At 42.0% G+C, this 20,862-nt stretch overlaps 2 protein-coding genes across 6 annotated transcripts in view; one reads left to right on the forward strand and one right to left on the reverse strand.

Annotated features, from left to right (window-relative positions):
* Positions 1-3,562, reverse strand: part of ATM (ATM serine/threonine kinase) — a 121,808-nt gene extending 118,246 nt beyond the window's left edge. For 2 of the 3 annotated variants that reach the window (XM_060180121.1, XM_060180120.1), the window contains exon 1: positions 3,362-3,560. The gene's annotated coding sequence lies outside the window, so the exon portion shown is untranslated. Of the gene's footprint in view, positions 1-3,361 lie in introns of all 3 variants that reach the window. The other variant, XR_009546791.1, reaches the window with a different exon arrangement.
* A 217-nt stretch (positions 3,563-3,779) lies between these two features.
* The window catches only part of LOC103128889 (protein NPAT), a 47,713-nt gene continuing 30,630 nt past the window's right edge, over positions 3,780-20,862 (forward strand). For all 3 annotated transcript variants that reach the window (XM_060180133.1, XM_060180130.1, XM_060180131.1), the window contains exons 1-4: positions 3,780-4,039; positions 17,204-17,322; positions 18,978-19,038; positions 20,327-20,399. In XM_060180133.1, coding sequence (XP_060036116.1) covers positions 4,003-4,039; positions 17,204-17,322; positions 18,978-19,038; positions 20,327-20,399 — 290 coding nt within the window. In that variant the 5' untranslated portion in view covers positions 3,780-4,002. The remainder of the gene's footprint in view (positions 4,040-17,203; positions 17,323-18,977; positions 19,039-20,326; positions 20,400-20,862) is intronic.

The raw sequence follows: 20,862 nt of genomic DNA on the forward strand, positions 1-20,862 counted from the left end.
TGGCGCAAAGCGCAGGGACCGGAGTAAGGATCCCGGTTCGAGCCACCTGCAGGGGGGTTGCTTCACGGGCGGTGAAGCAGGTCTGCAGGTGTCTATCTTTCTCTCCCCCTCTCTCTGTCTTCCCCATCTCTCTCCATTTCTCTCTGTCCTATCCAACAACAAAGCAACGTCAACAATGGCAATAATAACCGCAACGAGTCTACAACAACTAGGGCAACAAAAAGGGGGAAAAATGGCCTCCAGGAGCTGTGGATTCATGGTGCAGGCACCGAGCCCAGCAATAACCCTGGAGGGAGGAAATAAATAAATAAATAAATAAATAAATAAATAAATATACTAGTGGTCCAGGAGGTGGTGCAGTGGATAAAGCATCGGACTCTCAAGCATGAGGTCCTGAGTTCAATCCCTGGCAGCACATGTACCAGAGTCTGGTTCTTTCTCTCTCTCTTATCTTTCTCATTAATAAATAAAAATAAAAACTTAAAAAAATAAATAAATATACTAAAGGGAGTCCGGTGATAGCGCAGTGGGTTAAGCGCACGTGGTGCAAAGTGCAAGAACCCGCATAAGGATCCCGGTTCGAGCCCCTGGCTCCCCACCTGCAGGGGAGTCGCTTCACAGGCGGTAAAGCAGGTCTGCAGGTGTCTGTCTGTCTCTCCACCTCTCTGTCTTCCCCTCCTCTCTCCACTTCTCTCTGTCCTATCCAACAACAACAACAATAATAACTATGATAATAAAACAAGGGCAACAGAAGGGAATACTTAATAAATAAATGAATAAATATACTAAAGATGTTTACAAATTGTTTCAGCAATGTGAAATTAAAAAAAAAAAAAGCATGCTTTCTGAACATGACATTTACTGAAAAAAGCAATCCTGACTTCATTGTTTCCTACCCTCCTCCTATTTTTTCTTCTTTCTTGCTGCCAGGATTGAACCCACAGCCTTATTTCATACATAGAAATCAAGCACTCTTGGGGTTGTATTGTTATGTGGAAAACTGAGAAATGTTATGCATGTACAAACTTTTGTATTCACTGTCAAATGTAAAACATTAATCCCCCAATAAAGGGGAGAAAAAAAAAGAAATCAAGCACTCTGCTGATGAACTCTATCCCCAGTACCTTCATTCCTATTCTGAAAAACAATACTGTGAAGAAAATGAAAATTTACTGTTATCTAAATAAACAGGACATGCTTGTTCACAGACACACGAAAGCACTATTTACTGGACACCTACTGTTTTCAAAGTACTGTATTAGAGGTAGCTAACTACAAGCTGGTCTTTAGAGCTTCAAATCCTGCCCACGTGGAGTTATACCTAATGGGGGAAGGTGACAGTAAACAAACACACTGATAAATTAATGCATAATTCCATGTGACATATAACTCAAGGAACAAATACATATTAGGAAATAACAAGCTTATCACAGACATAGCCAGATGGCCAACATTTTAGTAAAAGAGGCAGAGCCACAGGGTCCTATGATGGAAAAGTTCATAGTGTATTGAAGGACTCAAAGAGCAGAGGAAATAGTCGGCTGGATTATGAGTTTCACCAGATAAAGTAGAATTCAATTAATATATTAACCCGGAACTATCTAGGTTTCACTCCCAGCATATAGCTGAAATTATTATTACCTAAATAAGAAATCTCAAATTGGCAAATCCAGTGTTTCTTTTTAGATCACAACCACTTTGATCCCTTTGCAGAATTACCTACATTGATACCTGTATCTCATCTTCCTGGGTATAATTCTGCCAACCCACATCCCCTTGGAATGACACACTTTTTTTTACAAGAGTACTGATCAGATCTGTGGTATGGGTACTGCAGTATGGGGGACTGAACCTAGAACCTTGAAGCTTCAGGCATGACATCTTTTATATAACCACTATGCTATTTCCCCAGCTCACCATTTTTTAATGGTTAATGTGGCTTCTGTGATCAGACTGCATGGATCAAATTCTGGTCACATCACTTATAAGTTATTACATAGCAAATATAACTTGTTATATTTGAGGTTAGTCTCTCTGGATGTCAGTTTTCTTAATTATATAAATTGAAAACAATAATAGTATTCAAGTCGAGTATAAAGATTCATGTATATTTTCAACAGTTCCAATAGCACAGCAAATATTTAGTAGCTGTCATTAGTCCCTTTATTTCATAAAGTCTCTTTGATGCTTCTTCCAATCACAACTCAAAGAACATCCTTGTCTCCTTATTCTCTGTTCTTCCAGTGTGATCTTAACGATTTCTATGACTTCAGCAACTTGACAATGGCTGTACCAGCCAGACATCACTCTTGAGCTTCAGGTACCTTCCACACCAGAATGCCTTTACAAGCACTTTCTCTACAGTCTGAAAGGCTCCTACTATCTTCCAGAGCAATTCAGCATTTCAAGGTCTCACTCAAAAGTGAGTTCTGATTATCCCAGGCCAAGTTTCTAAAGAATCTCATCCACCCTCTGCCACTCCACTATACTCTTCTAACACATTATCACATTGGACAGTTACCTTCATTTATTTATTACTTATTTATTATCTGAACCTGGCAACAGCAGCAGAAAACTTTCCCAAATGCTCCCCACAAGTCAGAATTATCACAAAATAAAGAGGAAACTATACAGTTGACAGTCAGAATTTGAAGTCGGACAGTGTGATTCCAGAGCCCATCCTCTTGGTCACGACTGTAGTTTATGCCTCAATAAGTGCTCCTGGATTAAAACTGATGACTATGAGAAGGGGAAAGCAAAAATTAGTCAAGGCACCTAGTTAACACCTGAAATGTATAACAATGTAGGGAGACTTCGAAATGGTTATGCAAAAGACCTCCACGCCTGAGTCCCAGGTTCAATGCCCAGTACCACCATAAACCATAAGCAGTGTTATGGGGGAAAGAAAAGGGGGGGGGTTATGAAGAAGGGTTAATCCAGGGCATTTAAAATGTTTGTGGCAGGGCCAGGCGATGGTGCACCTGGTTAAGCGCTCACATCACAGTGTACAGGGACCCAGGTTCAAGTCCCTGGTCCCCACCTGCAGTGGGAAAGCTTCATAAGGGGTGAAGCAAGGTTGAGGCTGTTTTTGTCTCTTTCCCTCCCTTCCCCTCTCACTTTCTACCTAATAAGTAAATAAAAATCTTTAAATAAATAGAATGTTTATGGATAAATACACTAGGAGCTGGAAAGGGAGAGAGAGTGAAGAACTCTAGGTGTGGGAACCGGAAGGATACTGATGAGAGAAGTAAAGGGTCGCCATGTAAAGACATGAGACTGGGATCGGCTAGTGGGTCAGAATGGCTGTCATGCTACAGCGGTCCCCAAAGCAGATCCCACAGCGTTGCATCCCTGCACTTACCGTCAAGTTCCAGCGGCTAAACTGAGATCGCTGAAGGTGGTGGTGGCTGCAGCCCAGATCTGTTATCCACTCGCTTTCACCCTCGACCACAGCTGCGCCTGCCAGATGTGCACACACAATTCCCGCTTCCGGCTCAAACCTGACGTTCCTGCGTAGCGTGGGTCACGAAAGGAAGCAGTAAGGCCGCCTCGCAGCTGAGACGGCGTGCGCATGCGCACCAGAGCGCATACGCTTCACGCCCTACGCTCTCGTTCGCCCAAAACATTTGGCGCGACGGCGCAAGCGCGCCTGCGCAGTACCCACCTATGGCCAGCGGCCTGGCACCGGCTGCTGGACCGGGGCTCAGGGTTGGCGCCCCGCCTCCTCTCCTCCTCGCCTCCTCGCCTCCTCCGCCCGCTTATCCATCCACTGAGGAGGACGGAAATGACGACAACTTCCCGGGAGAACCCTGGCGGGTTTCATTTCGGCGCCTTTCTTTCTTTGGCCGAAGTGATTGGTTGGCGGGAAGCGAAAGAGGCGGGACAAGCTGCCGCGGGATAAGTGCCGCCACTGGAGCCGGGAGATGCGGCTCCGGAGCTGCCGCTGTGTCGGCTCTCCTCTCCGTCTCCTGTGTGAGTGCGGCTCCTTCTGCGGTTTCGGTCATGCTGTTGCCTTCGGACGTAGCCCGGCTGGTGTTGGGTAAGCGGGGCTTGTGAGGGACGGGGCCTGGGTCCGGCCGGGCAGGACGGAAGGACCTTCGGGGCCAAAGGTTCTCCCTGGGTGGAGAAGCTGGGGGGGGGGGGGTTCTGCCCTCCCCGTCTGCAAGTTAAGACCCGCGGCGGTTCTTGTGCAGCTGGTGGCTTGGGCGGTTGGAGCTTCTTTGTGTCGGGGTGCGCCTCTCGGAGCCTGGCGACGGAAGGGCTGAGGGGACGCTCGCGGGGAGGGGAAGGGGGGCCCGTACCCGACCCGGGACCCCCGTGGGCGCGCTGACTACCGACGGGCCGCCGGCGCGGTCTCCATCCGTGGGCGCGCTTCCCCTCGGCGGGGCCGGAACAGAAAAAACAAACCCCCAGGGCGCGCTCCGAGAAGAGTTTTCGGACTCCCGGCTCCTAACTTGCCCTTAAAACGACTGGTTGGAGGCCGTCCCCCTGCATTTCCGCACCCGCAGCGGAGGTGTGAAATGCCCCTTGCAGGTCTTTGCAGCGGCCGTGTGCTTCTCCTCGCTGCTCTTTTGCTCAGCAAGAGCTTCCACCTGGGAACGGCCTGCCAGGTGAACCGTTTCTCGCCCTGACGAGCGCGTCCTCCATTGCTGGAGCCTTCCGCTCCAGGGGTCAGTGGTCTGTCAGGTCGTGCTGTCTGCAGGGGCAACGGGTTTTGTTGTTGTGTGTCTCCTACCAGAACAGAGAGAGAGGGTGTAGTGCTGGGGAAGGGACCCAGATACTGGAGCCTCTGAGTTAGACCGACGTTATAAGCAACATCCTTGTGAGCAAATGGTAAACATTTGTGATGGCACTTCCCGTCGGAGCCACAGCCATTACTACCATTATCTCATTGTTAGAAAAACCCGTCTGTCTTTGTGTGTAACTATTCCTCCCTGTCTTTAAAAGATGTGGCGTGTTTGTGCGTGGACTCTGGATAAGTATATTTTGCAGGAAATATTGGGTAATGGCTCCACCGGCCATTTTTTGAGAAGCTAAGGACTTGGTTTTTAGACTAGTGTTGTTAGTGTTTCGTAACTCTTTACCCTCGTTTGGAGAACTCATTTGATGGCAGATTTAAAGTAATGTTACTGCTATTTGATTTTGTCTTTTGCTCATGGTTTGAGAATTGAATATGAGCAGTTAACCCACATCGTAGTTTTGTGATGGACTTTTACTGTATTAGTGATGTCATTAGTCTATATTGTCCTCCGTGCATATTGTTTCCTTAAGAATTTTTTAGTTTTGTCAGTTTGGTAATCCAGTGAGTTTCAGTAACAAATGTCTTAATAAGTAGAGTTTTGTGACTTCAGTGCTATTGATGTTTTGGGCTAGATAATTGAGTTGTCCTGTGCAGTGTGGAATGTTGAGAAGTATCCCTGACTTCAGTAGGGTTAGAAGCCAGTAGAACTCCATCCCCACCCGGCCCAGTTGTAAGAATGAAAGATAGGCCCAGATACTGCCAGGATGTTCCTTGAGGGCAAAATCAACCCCAGTGAAGAACTGATCTTAAGTGTAATATGGAGAACTGGACTGTAACTCTATGGTAGGGTGCATGCTTCTAGTACAGGAGGCCCTGGGCTTGATCTCCAGCACAGAACACATACTTGAAAAAGAAAGCAACGAAATTTTCTAACTAGACTTTTTCACATCAATTTGTGAGTATTCTCTGCAAACCAGCTGCACTGTTTGTGAACTTTTAAAAAATGGATTAAAAACTCCACTCTCTTCCTTTCTTATCTGTCCTAAAATGGTTGTCGTTAACTTTGCATCCTCAGTGCCACCAATCATAGCACTATGTCTCCCATTACTTCTGTTTTGGACTTACGTTAATGGTTTTTTCAGGTTATCTTGCAATTCATCTTACAGGAATTCCTGCTACAAACTCTTCCTAAAGCTTTCGTGCTGTACTTTATGTTCTAAACATTGAAATAGTTTTGCTATTACCAACAATTTAAAGTTATGCAAAAATTAACACTCAGACAACCATAAATCTCCACACATTCTCTGTGGATGATTTTGTCATTTGGCATTATCTTTTTTTTCTCCAAAAGACATTTTTTTCTTGAGAGGTGGGGGAAATGGCAAGAGAGCCAAAGCATCACTCTGGCATATGCAATTCTGGGAATCGAGATCAGGACTTCAGACTTGATAGTCCAAAGCTTTATTCACCTACCCACCTCTCAGACCACAGCTTAGTGGCATAATAAAGTATAATTTTATTATGCATGATTCTCCTATCAGTACTCCCATACTATGCCTCCTTCCTTTTTTGGAGGCCTTTTTTTTTTTTTTTTCATTTTGTTGTCCTTGTTGTTGTTGGGTATGACAGAGAAATTGAGAGATGGGGAGGGGGTGCGGGACAGACACCTGCAGACCTGCTTCAACCATTGCGAAGCCACCAGCCCCCCCACACACACACACATCCCACCCGCAGGTGGGGAGCCAGGGCCTCCAGCTGGGATCCTTATTCAGGTTCTTGTGTTTAGCACATCCTTGTGCTTCACACATCCTTGCATTTCACATCATGTGCAAATCATGTCCTCCCTCTTTAATGTGTGCACTCAATCAAGTGTTCCACTGCCTGGTTCCTCTATTTGCCTAAGACAGTGTAGATACTTAATATTTACAAAAGATTAGCTCTGATCATGCCTTTCTCTGTGTCTACTAAGTACCACTCTTGTTATTTATTCAGATTGTGATTTGTGATATGTCCTTGATGTTTACACCTTCCTTCCTAAGATTCTTTTTTTATATTTATTTATTTATTTATTTATCTTCCGGTTTTGTTGCCCTTGTTGTTTTTCATTGTTGTTGTAGTTATTGTTGTTGATGTCATTGTTGGATAGGACAGAGAGAAGTGGATATTGAAGGGGAAGAGAAAGATAGACACCTGCAGACCTGCTTCACCGCCTGTGAAGTGACTCCCCTGCAGATGGGGAGCCGGGGCTTGAACCAGTTCCTTACACTGGTCCTTGCACTTTGCGCCACGTGCACTTAACCCGCTGTGCTACTGCCCAACTCCCCTTCCTATGATTCTTATAGCCCTGTCTTTACAGTTGTACCTCTGAAATGTACATGTTCCCCAGGTACACTCTAATCTGATGTCAGTTCAGTACCATCAGCAATTTTTCCCTCAACCTTTCTCCTTGAAACTTGCTTATTTTTCCCAAGTCTGGCAATAGTTCCTTTTTTTTTTTTTTTTTTAATATTTTATTAGTGACAGGGATGGGGGGGGAGAACAAGAACCAGACATCACACTCTAGTACAAGTGCAGTCAGGGATTGAACTCAGGACCTCATGCTTGAGAGTCCAACACTTTACCCACTGTGCAACTCCCAGACCACTGACAGTAATTTCTCTAACTCCATTCTACCCCACCCACCCACAAAGTGCCTTACCACCTTTGCTTTAGTCATTTATATAAATAAGTGACTTCTCTATAGACAGCAATTTTGCCTTTGTTATTTGTAGACCTAGTGATGCTAAGTATTGTGAATTAAGCCTTCCACATTTTTGGGCCGGGCAGTGGTGCACCTGGTTGAGCATATGTATTACATTGCACAGGGACCCAGGTTCGAGCCCCCAGTCCCCACCTGCAGGGGTGAAAGCTTTGAGTGGTGAAGGGGCTGCAGGTGTCTCTCTGTCTCTCTCTCTATAACCCCCCTCCCTCTTGATTTCTGGCTCTCTATCCAATAAATAAAGATAATAAATTTAAAAAATGTTAAATCAGAATTACACACATTTAGGGGAGTCGGACGGTAGCACAGCGGCTTAAGCACACGTGCCGCAAAGCCCAAGGGCTGGCAAAAGGATCCCAGTTCGAGTCCCCGGCTCCCCACCTGCAAGGCAGTCGTTTCACAGTCGGTGAAGCAGGTCTGCAGGTGTCTGTCTTTCTCTCCTCCTCTCTTGTCTTCCCCTCCCCTCTCCATTTCACTCTGTCCTACCCAACAACAACGACATCAATAACAACAACAATAAAAAACAAGGGCAAGGGGCCAGGTGGTGGCGCACCTGGTTGAGCGCACATGTTAAAATGCAAGGACCCAGGTTCAAGTCCCTGGTCCCCACCTGCAGGAGAAAGCTTCACAAGTGGTGAAGCATTGTTGCAGGTGTGTCTCCCTGTCTCTCTCCCTCTCTATCACCCCCTTCTCTTGATTTCTGGCTGTCTCTATCCAATAAATAAATATAATGAAAAAAAACTAGGGCAACAAAAAGGAATAAATAAAAAAATTTTTTAAAAGAATTACGCACATTTAAGGGTTAGTCAGTAGCGCAGCGGGTTAAGCGCACGTGGCGCATAGCGCAGGGACTGGCCTAAGGATCCCAGTTCGAGCCCCTGGCTCCCCACCTGCAGGGGAGTCCCTGCACAGGTGGTGAAGCAGGTCTGCAGGTGTCTATCTTTCTCTCCTCCTAACTTCCTCTCCTCTCTCGATTTCTCTCTGTCCTATCCAACAATCACGACATAATTCTGGAGAATTATTACAAGGTGCAGGATTTGCAGTCTTTTTATCAGGAATTTTCTCTTTCACTCTGCTTTCATTCAGTTTCTACTGCCACTGAAAAGCAGGTAGAAGACAGTTTTATAGTAAGAGGGAAATTGGGCATATTTTCTTACCTATCCAACATCTTTGTCAGTACAGTAATACAAAGAAGATACAATTCTTGAGACCAGGAGATAGCTCAACCTGCAGAGCTCAAACTTAGCTAGGCTTGAGGACTCAGTCTCCTGGCCATCACCTGTGAACGCTAATTGAGTTCTAGTTTATATTTTACAGTGGGGGGTGGGGGTGGGGAACTGAAGTTTGAATCTAGGGCCTCATACACTAGAAGCCTGTCTAGTTCATATTTTCATTGCAACATACAAGATTTAAAATAAAATTGAGCCTTGAGTAATGTGTAGTTTCATATAGTGGTGGCTGGTTAAATCTGAATAAAATGGATTAGAAAGACATATGCATGAACCTACAGGGTTCAAACTCTTGCCATTTAAGGATCAGTTATAATTTATGTCTGAAATGCTCTCTGCTCAAAGTGTGTACTGTAGAAAAGTATGTCTTAGGGACAAACTATGAACTGATCTGTGGTGACTTCCTTTCTCAGGAATGTTAGCACTGATTGTATTTACCTGAGGTTAACTATATAATTTCATTTGTTAGTTTTCTTAGCAACACCTGATAGAAGGCCCAAATGGTTGTAAATACATCTGAGGTGACTCTCCCACTATGAAAAGAAACTTGTAGGGGTCGGGTGGTAGCACAGCAGGTTAAGTACTTGGTGCAAAACTCAGGGACTGGCATAAGGATCCCAGTTCCAGCCTCCCGCTCCCCACCTGCAGGGGGATAGCTTCACAGGTGGTGAAGCGGGTCTGCAGGTGTCTGTCTTTCTCTCCCCCTCTGTCCCTTCCTCTCTGTTTCTCTCTGTCATATCCAACAACAGCAGCAGTGACAACAATAATGACAAAAAGGGCAACAAAATGGGGAAAATGGCCTCCAGGAGCAGTAAATTCCTAGTGCAGGCAGTGAGCCCCAGTGATAACCCTGGAGGCAAAAAAGAAAAAAGAAAGAGAAACTTGTTTACTTGGGGATCTTTGATTTAAGAGATGGCTGGGGAGATGGCTCAGTGGAAAAGTGCCAGTTGCATCAACCAGACCCTGGGTTTACCCCCTTGAGTGATGTGTTAGAGCACTGTTAATACTGTCATGAAAAATAGATAATCAGATCTTTAAGCATATAAAGAAAAAAAGCTATGATGCATTCCTTCATGGGTGATTCTAACAGCTCATACGTATTTTAAATTTCTGTATTCCTGAAATCCAAGTAGCAGCTGATTTATTTCAAAATAATTTAACTGTCAGAAAGCCAACTATCATGAAAATTTGGGGTTGTTGGAAAAGTCATGTTGTAGTTTTTGTTTTTCTATGCAAAAATGTGTCGTGGGTTTCCAGCAACCCAATAGCTTGTAAATAATCTCTTCCATTTTGATTCTCTTTCACTTTTTTATATAGAGATAGTAATTGAAAGGGAAGGGGGAAGTAGGGAGAGAGAAAGACACTTAAAGCACTGTCTCACCACTCATGAAGCTTCTTCCCCCAGCAGGTGAGAAGTCCCAGATGATTGTAAAAACATCTGGGGGCTTGACCTCTGGGTCTTATGCATGGTAATGTGTGTGCTCACCTGGGTGTGCCAACTGCCCAACCCCCTTATTTTTATTTTTTATTCTTGTTAAGTTTTTTTAATATTTATTCCCTTTTCTTGCCCTTATTGTTTTATTGTTGTTGTTATTGATGTTGTTCTTGGATAGGACAGAGAGAAATGTGAGAGGAGGGGAAGACAAGAGACGGGGAGAGAAAGACACCTGAGGACCTGCTTCACCACCTGAAGCGACTGCCTTGCAGGTGGGGAGCTGGAGGCTCGAACCAGGATCCTTTTGCCAGTCCTTGCACTTTGCGCCACGTATGCTTAACCCGCTGAGCTGCCATCCGACTCCCTTATTTTTATTTTTTATAACACTAGCGCACTGGTTTAATTGCCACCAGGGTGATCACTGGGCTTCGGTGGGTTCACAATGAATCCACTAATCCTGGTTGTTGTTTTTTTTCTTTTTGCACCCCCCCTTATTTATTTATTTATTTTTGCTAAGACAAGATGGAGAGGAGAAATAGTGCAGCGCTGCTTCACCCCTTGTGAAACTTCCCCCTTGCCAGTAGGGGCCAGGGCTTGACCTCAACTACTTGTGCCATGGCTTGTCCGTTTCTTAGTAGTATCTCTAAAAGCGCACACTTAGAAAAAACTTTTTGATGACTTTCAGTTTATCTGTTTTCTTTGACAGCTTGATCTTTACAGTGTTGTATCTTAGGAAATCATTGCGTAATTTAAGGTCAAAAGCATGCTTATATGTAAATCTTCTAATGGTTAAGTTCTTATTTTTAGGTCATTAATTTATTTCGAGTTGAAGTTTTGTATTTGAAATAAGTTAATAGCATCATTCTTTTTACATTGTGAATATTCATTGGCCCAACAACAGGTGAAAAGTCTGTTTCATTAATCTGTTCTCATGCCACTACCCTACTACCTTAGTGTGATTTTATAGTATGCTTTGAAATGGATGGTCATGATTTCGATTATTATTTCTTCTTTATTTTTGCCTCCAGGGTAATTGCTTGGGTTTGGTGCTTACATTATGAATCCACTGCTCCTGGTGGCCTTTTTTTTTTTTCCCCCATTTTATTGGATAGAACAGAGAAATTGAGAGGGGAGTGGAGCTAGAGAGGGAGAGAAAGATAGACACCTTCAGAAAGTGTCTATCTTTCTCTCCCTTGCAGGTGGGGAGTTGGGGGCTCCAACTGGGATCCTTACACGGGTCCTTGCACTTTGTACTATGTGCGCTTAACCCAGTGCACTACTGTCCGGCCCCTTTTCAATTAATTTTCAATGTTGTTTGGCTTCTTTGGGTCCTTTGTGATATATATATGTAGGATTAAATTTATTTTTTTAATGATTTTATTTATTTATTAATGAGAAAGAGAGGAGAGAGAGAAGGAACCAGACATCAATCTGGTATATGTGCTGTTCAGGGATTGAACTCAGGACCTCATGCCTGAGAGTACAATGCTTTATCCACTGTGCCACCTCTCAGACCACCACAGTCCTTTGTATCTCTTTAAGAATTTTTAAGTTCAAGGCTATAGCAAATTGGTTATATAAAAGACTTTTGATCCCTAGGAGCTTCACTTCTCCAGGCCACCTTCTCTCCCCCCTCTATAAAGACAGATACCACAGTGCCAAAGCTTTATTCAGTACAGTGAGACCTGGGCTTATTCCTGTGTAGTATGAAAATAAAGGCAGAAGACTTTGATGCATGAAGCTATAAGATCCCAGACCTCTTTCAGTCCTGAGTTCCACAATAAGCCAGATTTGAGTGGTACCCTGTTTTTTGTTTGTTGGTTGGTTGGTTGTTGTTATAAAGAATTTTAGGTTTAGAATGTTGATTTCCCCCTCACCCCTACCCCTTGCACTACTCAGCTCTGGTTTACTGTGGTGTGGTGGATCGAATCTGACACCTCCACGCCTCAGACATGAAAATCTGTTGTGTGACCATTGAACATTAATTTTGGCATAAAAGGCAGGGATTTTAAAATTTTAATCTACATATTTATTTTCCTTACCATAGCACTGGCTTATTGTGGTGTGGGGATTGAACCTTATGCATGAGAATCTCTTTGGTAGCAAGAATTTTGATAGGAATTATATTTGAGTGTGTAGCAATAGAGAATACCGCCCAACTCCCTGTGTTGATCATTTTAAGCAAATACCTCCAAGGAGAAGTTTATTTGTACTTGAGCTCTAATTCAATTTAAATATACATAAATAAGTATTTGGGGCAATTTTATAAAATATTTTAGAGGGACAGGGAGATAGCTCACTAGGTAGAGTACATACTTAGCTGTGTGCAAGGACCTAGTTCAAGTCTTTAGCCACCATGTAGGAGCATCATGGAAAAAAAGGGAAAGCTTTTTTAAAAAAATTAATTTATTGGGAGTCAGGTGGTAGCGCAGCGGGTTAAGCGCACATGGCGCAAAGCGCAAGGACTGGCAGAAGGATCCCAGTTCAAGCTCCCCGGCTCCCCACCTGCAGGGGAGTCGCTTCATAGGCAGTGAAGCAAGTCTGCAGGTGTCTTTCTCTCCCCCTCTCTGTCTTCCTCTCTCGATTTCTCTCTATCCTATCCAACAATGACAACAATAACAACTACTACAATAATAGAACAAGGGCAACAAAAGGGAATAAATAAATATTTTTAATTATTTATTTATAAAATAAAAAATAGGAAATATAGGCAAAACCAAAGAATAAAAAGGGGTAAAATTCCACACAGTTCCCACCACCAGAGTTCCACATCCCATCCCCTCCACTGGAAGCTTTCCTGTTCTTTATCTCTCTGGGGATATGGACCCAGGATCATTATGGGGTGCAGAAGGCAGAAGGTCTGGCTTCCGTAATTGTTTCTCCTCTGGACATGGATGTTGGCAGGTGGATCCATACTCCCAGCCTGTTTCTATCTTTCCCTAGTGGGGCAGGGCTCTGGAGAGATGGGGTTTCAGGACACATTGGTTGGGGTCACCTGCCTGGGGGAGTCAGATTGGCATCATGGTAGCATCTGCAACTTGATGTCTGAAAAAGTTACATAAAGAAGAATAAATTGTTTAATAATTAAGAACCTAAAGGCAAGAATATAGCAGGTGAGGTTTGGGGTCTCCATTTTGAAAAAAGCTAGTAAGTCTATTTTAGGTGTATTCCAAGGGGCCCGTGACTTCACTAATTTTTGCCTGAGCCTGACAGCTAACATGCAGGTGAGCCAAAAGTATTGTCTGGGGAGATGGTGTCAGGGTTGGAAATAGGATTCGAAAACTGAATCAGGGATGAGAGTAGCTCCCAAATCTGGGAAAAGTCTAGAAATACCATTAATTGTAAACCCTATGGATTTGATCTAAGGCCTGTATTCAGTGCAGGCGTTTGTGCAACCTCTGCATCCCTGTAGGTCTGAGCTCGCATTCTGTGCTTATAGCTAGGAACATTCTAGGCTGAAGGGGAAGCTTCTTGAATGGTGGAGCAGTGCTTGCAGTGTCTTCTTCTCTGTGTGTCTCTATTCTCTCCTGTTTGTCACCTGCTTAAACAGAGGGGAACACTAGAATATTACTCTGATACATTAGTGCTGGGAATCAAACGCAGAACCTCATGCACTCTGGCATTCTCCCCACTGTGCCACCTCCTGTGCTGCCAGACATTTTTCTTCCAGATTTTTGTAAGACTTTTATCTTTGAAGATCTGCAAATGTTGATACTTTTTGTCAATGTTTTCTCATTGCTTTTAAGATAGAGTAGATTTCTTTTTTTTTTTTTTTAATGTATTTCTTTATTGGGGAATTAATGTTTTACATTCAACAGTAAATACAATAGTTTGTACATGCATAACATTCCTCAGTTTCCCATTTAATAATACAACCCCCACTATGTCATTTATCATCCTTCATGGACCTGTATTCTCCCCACCCACCCACCCCAGAGTCTTTTACTTGGGTGCAATATGCCAATTCCATTTCAGGTTCTACTTGTGTTTTCTTTTCTGATCTTGTTTTTCAACTTTGGCCTGAGAGTGAGATCATCCCATATTCATCCTTCTGTTTCTGACTTATTTCACTCAACATGATTTTTTTCAAGGTCTATCCAAGATCGGCTGAAAACAGTGAAGTCACCATTTTTTACAGCTGAGTAGTATTCCATTGTGTATATATACCACAACTTGCTGAGCCACTCATCTGTTGTTGGACACCTGGGTTGCTTTCATGTTTTGGCTATTACAAATTGTGCTGCCAAGAACGTATGTGTACACAGATCTTTTTGGATGGATGTGTTGAGTTCCTTAGGATATACCCCAGGAGAGGAATTGCAGGGTCGTAGGGTAGGTCCATTTCTAGCCTTCTGAGAAGATAGAGTAGATTTCTTGGAGGTTCTTATCCCACCATCCCTCCTGAGAATTTGGAGGATTAACTAAGAACCATGATAATGCTGAAAGGATTTCATATAGAACAGGTTAATCTTATTCAACCTTCAGTTAATAGAGGAAACACCTTAATCCTAAAGAATTTAAGTGGTTTTCTTCAGACATCAAAATGCTTATTTTAACAAAATAACAGCCCAGTTTCCTGTCCATTGTTCATTTTTAATGATTAGCTTAGTTAAGCCCCAGTAATTCTTTTTTTTAATTTTTCTTATTTTTCTCTTTTGTTGCCCTTGTTTATCACCCTTATTATTGTTGTTATTGTTGGATAGGACAGAGAGAAATCTAGAGAGGAGGGGGAGACAGAGAGCAGGAGAGAAAGATAAGACACCTGCAGACCTGCTTCACCGCCTGTGAAGAGAACCCCCTGCAGGTGGGGAGGTGGGGGCTCGAACTGGCATCTTTATGCCGGTCCTTGTGCTTTGCACCATGTGCACTTAACCCGCTGCTCCACTGCCTGGCTCCCAAGCCCCAGTAATTCTAAGAAATAAAGGAATGATAGACTGCTAGTTAGGGAAAGTGATGCTATCTGTGAGAGTACCAAGCAGTGGTGCAAAGGACATCATAAATGTCAGTTAAATAAAATTGTTAAAGTTCTTGTTTAGATAGCTGATTACTTGTTTTCTCTCTCTCTCTCTCTCTCTCTTTTTTTTTTTTAATTATTTGCTTTCCAACGTGCATGCATTAAAATCAAACCAGAGTGCTGGAAGATAGTTCACCCAATATAGTACACACTTTACCACACATCAGGCTTTGTCTTTGAATTCCTTGGTCATGCTGTGGGAGCACCATGCAGAGGGGAACTTCAGGAACAGTAAGAGAATTTGCTCTTCCTCTTTCTAACCCACACCCTCTGTCTGGAGGGAGGGATAGAGGCCACTGAGAACAGTGTAATCCTGAAGGTGCAAAGTCCCAGCCAAGTCCTGGCAGCAAAATTCAAAGAAGTTCTTTTATTTTAAATATTTTATTAGTGAGCTAATACTGATTTACAAAATTACTAGATAACGGGTACGATTCCATACATTCCCCCCACCAGAGTTTTGTGTCTCCATTCCTTACAGTTGGAGAGGGCAGTGGTTCTCCCAGGGTCACAGATTGGGTTGGCTGTTGTTTGTTTGCTTTTTCTTTCTTTCATATGTATTTATTTATTTTCCCTTTTGTTGCCCTTGTTTTTTATTGTAATTATTGTTGTTGATGTCATCGTTGTTGCATAGGACATAGGATAGGAGAGAGGAGGAGGAGAAGACAGGGGGAGAGAAAGATAGACACCTGCAGACCAGACCTGCTTCACTGCCTGTGAAGCGACTCCCCTGAAGGTGGGGAGCCAGGGGCTTGAACTGGGATCCTTATGCCAGTCCTTGTGCTTTGTGCCATGTGCACTTACCCGCTGTGATACTGCCCGACCCCCCAACTATTGTTTCTATAGCAATCTGTCTATATATTTTTTTCCCTATGGTCCTATCGTTTTTATCTTTCATACATCGTGGGCCTTTTGTTATTTTTTTTTTTTTCCTCCAGGGTTATTGCTGGGCTCAGTGCCTGCACCATGAATCCACTGCTCCTGGAGGCCATTTTTTCCCCCTTTTGTTGCCCTTGTTGTGGTTATTACTGTTGTTGTTGATGCCACTCATTGTTGGATAGAACAAAGAGAAATGAAGAGAGATGGGGAAGACAGAGACGGGGAGAGAAAGACACCTGCAGACCTGCTTCACCACCTTTGAAGTGACTGCCCTGCAGGTGGGGAGCCAGGGGTTCGAACAGGGATCCCTATGCCAGTCCTGGCCTTTTGTTCTTTCAAGCTTTTTGGGATATAAATGAAGTATACAAGTAAATAACATTGGAAGAATGTTTTTCTGATAATCAAGTGTGTGAACATTTTCTGGCAAAGTCAGTTTGGACTAGAGGAACACATCACTTGTCTATTCTTTTTGCTGTTTATCTTTTCATTAATTTTTGTATAAGCATTACTATGAAGTGATTCAAGCCTACCAAGCAGCGCTCTGAATCTCTAGTTTATGGTGGTATGCAGTACTGAATCTGAGACCTCACAATCTCAGGCATGAATGTCTTTTGCGTAACCATTATGCTATCTCCCCTACCTAGCATTCTGTTCAAGAACTTGACTTTGATTTGCGACTTAAACCAGTATTTCTGCAAAATCTAAATATGTTCCACTTGAGGTTCCATTTATAATGTGAAATTTTACAATGTATGTATACAAAATATACACATTACAATGTAATGTAAAAATATATGAAAGTTGTAGGAGTTTTATCAAGACTGTAGAATTTGGGAGTCGGGTAGTAGCACAGAAAAGCTCAAGGACTGGCATAAAGATCCTGGTTTAAGCCCTGGCTCCCCACCTGCAGGGGAGTCACTTCACAGGCGGTGAAGCAGGTCTGCAGGTGTCAGTCTTTGTCTCCCCCTCTCTGTCTTTCCCTCCTCTCTCCATTTCTCTCTGTCCTATCCAACAATGATGACAACAATAATAACTACAACAACAATAAAAAGACAACAAGGGTAACAAAAGGGAAAATAAATAAATAAGTAAAATTTTAAAAAATGCAGAATTTACTGAAATTACCTGAGCTTTTTGTCTTTTTGTTTAGGTTATTTACAACAGGAAAACCTCACATCTACCTGCCAGACTTTTATTTTGGAAAGTTCAAATTTAAAAGAATATGCAGAGCACTGTACAGATGATGGCTTTATTCCAGCTTGTTTACTGGTGAGTGATTTGTTCCTATTAGGCAAATCTGTCATTGGCCAATATAAGATTATAAGCATATTTATAAAACAACTTATTAGCAACATCATTATTGACATGGATTTGATATTTTATGTTTGTGAATAAGGTATTTTTTTTCTTATCCCCAAAATTCATGTACTAGACCCCTAACTCCCAGGATGCTAGTATTTGGAGTTGGGAGGCCTTTGGAGACTATATATAGACTGGATCATGAGGTTGGGACTCTGATAATGGGATTAGTGTCATTATAAGTAGTAGAAAAGGGATACTACAGTAGTGTACCTGGTTGAGTGCACATGTCACGATGTGCAAGGACTGAAATTCAAACCCTGGCCTCTGCTTGCAGGGGGAAAATCTTACCTAGCAGTGAAGCAATGCTGCAGGTGTGTCTGTGTCTCTCCCTCTCTACTTCCCCCTTCCCTCAATTTTTCTGTGTCTAACCAATAAATAAATCAAATATTTTAAGAATAATAAATATTACAAGAAGTGGGAAAGAAAACAAGGGAGATACTTGTGAAATTCAGGCATAGAAATCTCAGCAGAGACCAAATCAGAAGGCTTGCTTGAACTTCCTTCCTAGACAGTGAGAAATACAACCCAACTTTTTTATGAATGATTGCTTCTACTTAACGTATTAAAACTAGTTAGAAATTCTCTGTGGTAATTCAGACTGGAAAAGGGAACTAATGCCCCACTATGTACTCAACATTGTTGTAGGTATATGACATGGTGTCATCACTTGATCATCTTCTGTACATAAGACTTAACACTTTCATTTTTTCTGTATGAGAATTCAGGGCCACATGTGACAAGTCTCCTCTTCTATCTGACCTCAAATTAAAGGTTTTTTTAAAAAAGACAAAAACAAACAAAACAAAAAACTGCTACTTAGGAGGAGAAAGAAAAGGGGGAAATGATTTGGTAAATAGATGGAGATGAGAATAGAAGATACAGATCTGGGAGTCGGGTGGTAGCCCAGCAGGTTAAGCACACATGGCCTGAAGTGCAAAGACCAGCTTAGGGAGTCTGCAGGTGTCTATCTTTCTCTCCCCTGTCTCCCCTCTTCTCTCGATTTCTTTCTATCCTATCCAACAACAATGACATCAATAACAACAATGATAATTACCACAACAACAATAAAATGAGCAACAAAAGGGGGAAAAATAGCCTCCAGGAACAGTGAATTTGTAGACACCGAGCTCCAGCGATAACAATGGAGGCAAAAAAAAAAAAGAAAAAAGATACAGATCTTTGGGGAGATTTTCTCTGACTTTTTTCTTTTCCTTTGGCAGACTCACTTTCATAATTAAATTAAAAGTGTACATTAAGAGTGGGTTATTCTTCTCAAGTCCCAGGTTCAGTCCCCCACACTGCCATAAACCAGAGCTAAGCAGTGCTCTGCTAAAAAAGAAAAATATATATATAAATAAAGAGTGGGTTATTCCTACTTTAAACAATTCTAAGACAGCCCACCTGAAAATTTTTCTGCCTTAGGTGAAGAAAGCTAGTCATACCTTGTTCAAACAGAAGTGATCTTCATTTCAGATTTCTTTCTTTCGTATGATGAAATGTTTTGTGCAGAGAAACCATTGCCAGTATTAATACAGTTTTGATCCTTTTTTTTTTTCTTTCAGTCCTTATTTGGAAAAAACTTGACAACAATTTTGAATGAATATGTAGCTATGAAAGCAAAAGGTAAGAATTCAGGTTCAGAAATTTATTTTTGTTTAGCATTTACTTAATTGTTTTGATCAGTGAATTAAAGAATTTCAGTGCCTTGAAAGGTGTAATAAGATTGTTCTCAGTTACGATGAAATTTTTTAAAATTGTGCTGGGAAATATCCCATGTGTTTATATTGATGGTGAATAAATTGTAGAGACATGAGTAGTAGGAGATATATTTAAAAATGTGTGTATAATCACCAGCCGTATTTGATGTGGTTTTTGTTTTTATTTATTTAATTATTTTTAAATATTTACTTCCTTTTGTTGCCCTTGTTTTTATTGTTGTTGTAGTTATTATTGTTGATGTCATTGTGGTTGGATAGGACAGAGAGAAATGGAGAGAGGAGGGGAAGACAGAGGGGAAGAGAAAGATAGACACCTGCAGACCTGCTTCACCGCCTGTGAAGTGACCCCCCCCCTGCAGGTGGGGAGCGGGGGCTAAAACTGGGATCCTTCTGCCAGTCCTTGTGCTTTGCACCACATGCGCTTAATCCACTGCACTACTGCCCGACTCCCTTTACTTTTTTAATTAATGAGAGGTAGAAAAAACTAGAGAATCATTTCAGCATGAGACCAATTTTAGGTCTTAGATCAAACTGTGCTTGAGTATCCCAACACTAGCTCTAGGCCACAAGCATCACTCTGGCACATGTAATGCTGGGAATTGAACTCAGGATATGATACTTAAGAGTCTTAGCATTTTATCCAATGCCACTTCCTGGGCCACAGAAAATGTTATAAAATTTTTTATTTGTCATTGCTGAAAGTTTACTGATCTGAGTGGACTTCATAAACTTCGTTGTAGTCTAAATGTACACACAGGAACCAGTCATAAAATCCTGGTTTTTTTATATGCCAGAATTAAAAAACAGCATTTTCCTAAGTTTTTAGAGAGCAAAGTTTTAATTGTTGCATTACTTAATGCCATGTATTCTTGTAGCTTGCAACATTGACAAAGAGTCAGCAATAAAAACTTGGTATGCAATGATATTTCTGTTAAATTTTAAAGATTTACTTGTTGACATGAGAGATAGAAAACTAGAGAGCATTACTCTGACATATATGATGCCAGCAATTGAACTTAGAGCTTCATGCAAGCAAGCAAGTTCAATGTTCTACCCACTAACCCCACACATAGGTCACAAATAGCTGGGGTGGGGGTAAAGTATTTTGATTGGGTTTCTTTGTCTTTGTACAAATTTAAAATAGTGAATTTGCTCCAACTGGCTTTATTAAGAAGCTTTCTCTTATAATTTAGAAACATCAAATGATGTTCCAGCAATAATGTCATCTTTGTGGAAGAAGTTAGACCATACTCTTTCTCAGATCAGGTAATAGAAAATGTTTGTAATTGTGTCAGAATGCCAGTTGTTATATTACAATGTAAACCTACAAAGTGAGAATCATTTCAGGTTTAAAGTTTATAACTCATTTGGATAAATGATTATCACATGATATATCTTTCATTAGTTTTATAGCACTCCTCTTGATTTTGAAATTGCTGTAGAGGTTATTGATCTCTTTGGAATAATTTAAAATAAGTTGCATGCTGTAATCTCTGGAAATGAGAAAATTGAGGCATACAGAAGGTTGATGCCACTTCCAAATTCTCTCAACAGTTTAGAGGTAGAACTCATAGAATGCAAATCTTATCCCAGTCTTGTGTGAATTTCATGATAGAATTGCATCTTTATAATGTGAAGAATTGATGTTTTAAATGTGTACCCCATTGGTTTGTGTATAGGTGAAAAGAAATAAACTTGCATAACAATGCTACTTCTGGAGTCTTCTACA

Source organism: Erinaceus europaeus, chromosome 20 (assembly GCF_950295315.1).
Source record: "Erinaceus europaeus chromosome 20, mEriEur2.1, whole genome shotgun sequence".
In the NCBI taxonomy this organism is placed as follows: Eukaryota; Metazoa; Chordata; class Mammalia; order Eulipotyphla; family Erinaceidae; genus Erinaceus; species Erinaceus europaeus.